The sequence below is a fragment of the Aegilops tauschii genome, chromosome 7, assembly GCF_002575655.3.
Source record: "Aegilops tauschii subsp. strangulata cultivar AL8/78 chromosome 7, Aet v6.0, whole genome shotgun sequence".
Lineage (NCBI taxonomy): Eukaryota > Viridiplantae > Streptophyta > Magnoliopsida > Poales > Poaceae > Aegilops > Aegilops tauschii.
This window is the reverse complement of record NC_053041.3, coordinates 643636280-643643799: the sequence shown is the minus strand read 5'-3', so window position 1 is coordinate 643643799 and position 7520 is coordinate 643636280. Positions and strand designations below refer to the sequence as shown.

Below are 7520 nucleotides of genomic sequence, written 5' to 3'. Positions count from 1 at the left end.
CTCTGTGGAACCAACACGAAAAACTACAGGAAGAACTAGAGGGAGAAGTAGCCTAGACACACGATGTGATCTAGATTACATCTAAACCGGTGAGAGAGGGGCGTGGCTGCAAGAGGGGATCGGTCACTTGGTGCTTGGTGTGCCTCTGGGGTGCCCTTTGTCCTCCTATATATAGGAGGACCAGGTTTGGGTCGAAAGAACTCCTTGGAGGAGCCCACCTCCTCATGTGACTACAGAAGTCCTAATCTTGATAGGACACCCAGTCCAGTTGCCTTGCCCCCTTTGGACTCTAGGGGGTTGTCGACTATGGCACTTTGGCACCTTGCTCCCCAAGGCAGTAGGGGCAGTTCCACTAGGAACCTTCCAGAATATTTCAGAAGCTTTTGGAACCTTCCAAAATATTTCAGAAGTTTCTGGAACCTTTTGGACCCTTACGGAAGCTTCCATTAACTTTTGGTTCACCCCCGGGACCTCCCGAAACACTTCCAGGATCGTTTGAAACACATTTGGAACACGCATTCTCCGTTATCTCACAGTACTTATACATAGCACTAGTCGTTAAGCGTGTGACCCTACATGTTTAATAACATGTGGACATGTCTGGAACACCTTCTGTTCAATAATTATTAGCGAGATGTGGACACCCATAATAATTCCCACATATCAACCAAGATCGTCGAACCTTCTGTTACCGCATACAATTCCTTTGTTTGCCGATATGTTATAAAATCTGATTCGAGACTATTCATCACTATACCTAGTTATCCTCGCTACCGTTTTGTACTATTTTCTCGTTCCCGTATTCTGATATCCCCGTGACTAACACATTATTCACTATACCTGGCCATGCGATGTTGGACACTACAATACCGAGTGGGCCCAGAGTGTATCTCGCCATCTCCAAAGTGGCAAATCCTAGTCTTGACATATCGTGCATGGAGTACTTTTCCGGTGTACGCTAAAGTTGCCTTTCTAATTACCTAGTTATGGAGTAAATTTTGGCAACCCCAAAGTAACCATCTAGTATTTGGGTTTATGATATTCTCATGGTCTAAGGACCCAATTAAACGTTAAGACTTTATATGAAAATACCGACAACATATCAATGATGTGATCTTGTGGTATTCCATAAGTTGGGTCTATCGAACACCATTGTTACGCTAGCAATGTGTTCTCATTCATTAATAATACATGAGCTAGTCCAACAGCCTGACTAGGGATGTGAATGACGTTTATCCTTCTACATGTGCAACTGGGTTTTCCTATGAATTTCACATTCGAGAACCATTGTAATTATAGCATAGAAATGTAAACTTAATTATGAAAACGGAAATGAATGTCAACTTTATTATTGCCTCTAGGAGCTCTTTCCAACAAATGGTATACTAGAAAGAATGCCAAATTGGAGAGGTATAAAGCTGGTGTTTTGAGGAAACAAAATGTGAGGTTATGAAAAGCACTAACCAATGAATGTTTGGACACTAATATATTTTCTTACTAGTTGGTATATTATTCAAATATGAAGAGAACAATATTGAGTATGCTTTGTGAAGCAAGGGAAAAGATAGTTTTTTCTTGGCAGTGAAGCTCTTTCATTCAAATTGAGCGATGTAAATTTCCATGTCCATTGGTGGGTCTAAGGTGCTTCTGAACACTTACTGTATTGTTACTTCTAGGTAGATTTTTAGAACATTTTAAGTCTTAAACAAAATTGACATGCTACTGATGCAAAGATTATTTTGGACACCGATTTCCTCAATGGTTGCTCTCTTTTTACATGCGGGCAGAACACAGTACTTGTGTTTAGCTTGGATAAGGAGAACAGTAAGATACCTGAAAGCATAAATTTGTCATCAAGTCTAACGCAGAACCAGCCATACCACTCGATTTAGTCACAAAGCCAATTGTCGCAAGTTAGCTCCAGTAACCAATTACACAGTGCTATTTCTGTAAGTACTTCCTCATATAACCTGATGGATTAAACTCAGACAAAGTTTTAATACTTTAATAATGCATGAAGTTAGACTTTGTGTTTGCCACAAGCCAAGCTAACCTATGTTAGACAATCCGAGCAATTTATCCTACCAAAATATTTAACTGTTAGAAGTACTGGCAGACTTAGTTACATGTGCGGTCTACTATTGTGCATAGGATAGGACAATTTAGGCCTTCTTTATTTCAAACAAATTTTGAACCACGAGCGCTCAAATTATTTGGAGGTGCGCTGAATCGAGATTGCATTGAAGTGGAGCCTTGTACCTTGTGGTCCTTGTTTAACCCATACCTTCATAGCCATATTAACCGACAATTTTAGAATCAAGACTGCATTCAAGGGGACCCTGTTATCTGGTTTGACCCAGCCACCCAGAGCTATATTAATCTACTAAATATTAAATTGTTAAAGGAAGTGGTGTATCACAACTTTCCTACAATTTGGTCTACATTTGGGGTCAATCGTTAGGTCTAACTTCCTTGAAACTCTCTATACTTCTTTGAACTTGTGTTTTCCTATATAGAATACCGATGTAACATGAACAATGTGGGATTCATTTGACAGCCAAACTCCTCACAGCGCTTGTGGATTGGCTTTGTTGAACTTCTTCAGTTTTGGAATAGCTGACCATGCACCTATTCCTGCTGATGATGAGGGTGAGCTTTTATACAATCTCCTCGGATACCTAAAGCATGGTTGGTACACAAAAATGGTTTCTCTTACAGTTTATTAAACAGAACTTGAAACAACAACAAGCTGCCCTTTTGAAAGCCGTTTTCCTGATACAATTCCTAAGAGAACTCGAAAGAGAAGCAGCTCGTAAAGCCTTGTGACAGGTAAACCTAGGGCAGAATTTGGCAGGAAAAATCTCTAAACATACTCTGAAGTCCAAATACCACTGATCCCGCGGATGGAGAAAACTATAGAATCAGCCTCTTCTTAAAAGATTTGAAATGCTTGGAACTGTCACGGGTGAACAGAATCCCAACTTGGTCTTGAAGACCTGATGTGCACCCTTTTGGAGGGTAATTTCAGTGGCATTTCCGTTGTGAGTGTAATCCTGGAAACTATACAAAATAGGTTGTCAGATAGATCGAAAACCCCGTTTTTTTAGCGTTCGTCTCTAATCAGTCATCACTACTTGCATCTCTTACCTGAACATTGTTTGAAAGGTGTATGGGATATCCGGAGCTCACCTCGGCTTTGATGGATATAGGAGGTAAAAGATTTTTTGTAGGAGACCATTAGCTTTAATCAGCTCATAATAAGCGGCTTGCATTGTAATTTAGGTCAATTGCGGTGGTGATGACAAAAAGCGCACCAAAGACTGAATGAGTTTAGAGCATTAGGCAGTGCCCAAGCACAAACGAAACAATGTACTGTGCTTCCCCGCAACTATATCTGTGAAGACTGCATGCTGCATGTCAAATGACATTAATTTATAATGCTGAAAAAATGAACGCCCGAATGGTCTCTAAAAAAGGCAGGCGCCTGGTATTTGAGACCTAGCCAGCAGGTCACAAGATAACTACCCAGAGCCAAGGACCTATCAGTTGACCGAAGAAGTTGTAGTGGGGAGTAATAGCAAGAGCCTATGGTGTCCGCATATCAACTCTTTCAAGCGGGTGGGTGCGCGCCGACTATGTCGGCGGATAATTCCTTCAAGCGGATAAGCACATCCTGCAAACCACCAAGGGAGATCTTTGCCAGAACCAAGGAGCTGCTGTTCCACTCATTGCGCGTTTGGAAAAATTTGGGAAGAGGAATGGGAGTTTAATGTAGGGAGTTGTATTGAGATTAGACATGGAATGAATCGTTTTATTCCTCATCCCCTGTTTGGCGCATGATGGAAATGTGCGAGAGTTTGAGAAGAAACTGTATTCCCGTATTTGGTTCGGGGGAATTGACAAGGGAAATTAACGTAAGTTATGATGAAGGGTTAGGATTGATTAACTAAAATAATTCCCTTCCAACTCCCACCCCCTCTCCTGTTAATAAAACGGTGGGAGTTGGAGTCTCAAGTCCTATCACTATTCGCTTATAAACTCCCAATCCCTCTAACCAAACAATAGATTTGAAGTCCCCTACTCCTTTAATTCCCATTCCCTAGCCCTAATTATCCCCAACCAAACACGCTGTCATAGATGCCATCCATTTCCACCAACAATACCAGTATAAAATCTCTAGCTAGGAAGTTAAAAAGAGGGTGAAAAGTGGGAAGAAGGAAGAGAAGGGGTGTTAAATGCTCAGGATCAGTCAGGGGCACAAGCGGCAAGCCATTGAGTCCTTCTGCTGGTTGCTGTCACCACTAGGCCACACAAACCCTCTCCTACACGGCCGCTCCTGATGGGCAGGGCTGGGCCCGTCAGCAGAGGTTGCATGTACATCAACACTAACGGGCGACAAATCTTACCATCAGCGAAGTCGTCAGCTGGAGGCCAGATGTAGCGCAATATCCAGTGTCAGGGGTGTACTTGGTTCAAGAACACCAGCATGATAGATGTTGGCAATTCCTACCGCACCGCGATCAAATTTCTTACTAGTAAAAAATAAATAGCCTAGATCAGAGTCACTGCAAAAGGAACATTTTCCAGCCCCTACAACTAAATCAAATGTCACCCAGTATATGAAAAACTCGCTACTATGTATCACTCACCATGATCCGCTGACCATCCTTCAATTACTGTCTATCAAGTGTATACATCGACAACATCTCCATAAATCGTAGACTGTGTACTAAAAGTAAACCAGCCATCCAGATCAGCAACTTTTCATGGTGTTCTCTTTATTTATCTTTGGTGATGTTGCCCGTGCAGAAGAGCAGATCATGATGCAGGTGGTGGACGGACAAAGCAAATGATAAATTTTCCTTTTTATGATTTCCACTCAACTCGACAAGGCTATAAATGGATATCTTAACATGAAACACTAATTAACATACTTGTCGCCTAGGCAATGTACTGTACCAAGTTAGCCAAGCTAATTAAATTGCTCCACCTAGTACATTACAGCAAAAAAAAACTGATATGTCCAGTACTCCAGTACTAAAGAGTAGAAATTCAGGTAAGGTTCCTCTTGCTATTATGGAATATGGGAAACATGCTACAGCATTTGCTGCAAGATACACAAGCTACTGCCTGCATCTTAACAAGAACATGAGAAACAACAATGGTGGCATAGGCTACAATTCATTGTACTCAGGCAGCCAAGCAATTTCAATACTCCAAGTTACTACATCATTACCAATCGAAAATAACCAGTATGTTCGTGCGCTAATAACAATAAATCTTGTAAGAAAAACAGACATGTTGATGAGACAAGACTGTCCTGACCAGTTAGTTCTTAGCAGTGAGAGCTTGTTTCCCTTGATGCGATCCTAGTTGTCCAACTTGACGGAACACCTCAGGTCTTGACAAGGCAGTGCCTTGGCATCTTTCCTCCGAAGCTCGCTTAGTACGAGACGCTTGCCAACCAGGTCCCACATAATCTGGATTAGAACCCTCCTTCAGGTTATTGGCCCCAAACAGAGTTGTACTGCTCATTTCTTTGTTGACCACAGGTGGTCTAGCATCAGCCGCCACATAATCTGGATTAGAACCCTCGTTCAGGATATCTGCCCTTCTTTTCCTTGGCTGCATCAACCGCATTGATTCTGACCCCAAACGAATTGAGCTGCTGCATCTCCTGGAATAACTCCAGGCTTCAGTACTCTTGTCAAAGAAAGTGCATTTTCTGGGTTGATACTTCTTGATAACATATAATATCACAACTAGCTGTCGACAGAAAAAAACACCAACTCTGACAAAAAGAACGTTCTGCAAATAATCAAGACATTTGGAAGGTCATGTGAGTGCATATATGTAGAACGAGTATGTTTGAGTATATGAAACTGATATTACGAAATTAGTTTTTGGTCTCTGTTATGCAGGTTGTTTATGCCACTAAACTTTTATATACTGAAATTGCAATGCAATATAGAGCATTGCAGCTCTGGAAACTAACATGTGTCAATTACTGAAAATTATTTTGAAGTTACTAATTACTATGATTTTCATCAGACATTACATACTTTTTATGCTGTTCTACTGAATACATGACCTGCAAATGGTTAAAGATGCGATAATCAGATATAACCCCATCATTTAAAGCAAGGTTCTTGCCACATTAATTTCAATTGGAGAAGGCCGAGGCCAAAGTTCTTCAGAACACCAACACCAGTTTCAGGAAGAAGCACCAAAAAGGCAAAAACAGAAGTGCAACGGAAAAAAAAAACTGTTTGGGGTTATTTATTTATGCATAATTCACAATCTGGCACCGTTCACAGTATTTCAGCTATAAGCACCACATTTGATTAACAGCTTTGTCTACAGATCCAGGAAAAAGCAGTAGAAAGGTGTAAACCAAATATGCCCTACATTGGTCAACATGAGTGCGGTCATGGCTTGTGTTGCTCCCTGTTGAGCTCCCTCTTGGGCCTCTGAGGCGCGTTCTTGGGGTTGGTGAACCATGTCGTGTAGAGGAACTGTTTGTGAGGTCCGTCATGGTCGCAGATGAGCCTGAGCTTCTGCTTCTCCCTCATCCACCGCAGCATGATCTTCATCTGCCTCTTGCTTGTCAAACCCCTCAGCCCTACGTCCTGAAGAAAATCAACACACGGGGCACGTTCTAAATGACAAGGAATCCAAAGTGACACCTTAACCCATTCCAAGAACAGAGAAGAGACAGTCCGTCCAGCCAAGTTGCAAAGACATTCCGTCGAACAGGTTGCGTGCGGAGATGAATCTTACACAAGTTTTAGCAGCAAGAAGTACCTTGACGTGCTCCCAAACGTCGGAGATGGTGAGGGGGCCGTGCTCCTTGACGACGTCGAAGATGGTGCGGGTGATGGACTGCGCCTGCTCCGGCGCCGTCGTGAGCTCGATCGGCGCCATCTTGGGCTTCCCCTTCTTCGCCGCCCACCGCGCCGCCGTCGCAAACATATCGGCGCCCTAAGGGGAGGATGTACGCACCCGTTCAGACGAGAGGAGTTGTCGTCGCCGTCGCCGCAGCCGGTTCCTAAGCTCCGTCGCCGCCGCCGCCGGGACGTCGCGTACCGCCGATCCAAGGTTTTTTTTGGGAAAAGTACCCACCCAAGTGACAGTGAGGGCGCCGCTGTGTGTCGCTCACAGCGAGCGCTACGCTGGCGTCCCTCGCCTTGCGCGAACTGGCCCTGGTACAGCGAGCGAGTGCACGTCTGTTTTTCTTTTTCCTTTTTTCTCATTTCATCTTTTATCGGTCAGTTTAATTTACAATTTGAAAAAAAAATCGGGAATACAAAAAGTTTTCAATTACAACAATTAAAATCATACGTATTCAAAAACAATATGTTGAATTCGGGAAATGTTCCCGAAATAGAAAATCTTCATGAATTCAAAAATATTTAAAAATTCAAATAATGCTCCCGACTTCAAAAATTGCACGTGGATCAAAACCACGAATTCAAAATATTCTTCGAGGATTTGAAATCATGTTTGTGAATTGAAAGATG

At 42.5% G+C, this 7520-nt stretch overlaps 1 protein-coding gene across 1 annotated transcript; it reads right to left on the bottom strand.

Annotated features, from left to right (window-relative positions):
- Nucleotides 1–5071: 5071 nt before the first annotated feature.
- LOC109749930 (uncharacterized) lies at nt 5072–7106 on the bottom strand. Its single transcript, XM_045231943.2, has 2 exons — nt 6805–7106; nt 5072–6629 (listed from the first exon to the last, which is right to left on the bottom strand). The coding sequence occupies exons 1-2, from the start codon at nt 6970–6972 to the stop codon at nt 6429–6431; spliced, it is 369 nt and encodes a 122-aa protein (XP_045087878.1). The 5' UTR covers nt 6973–7106; the 3' UTR covers nt 5072–6428.
- Nucleotides 7107–7520: the final 414 nt, after the last annotated feature.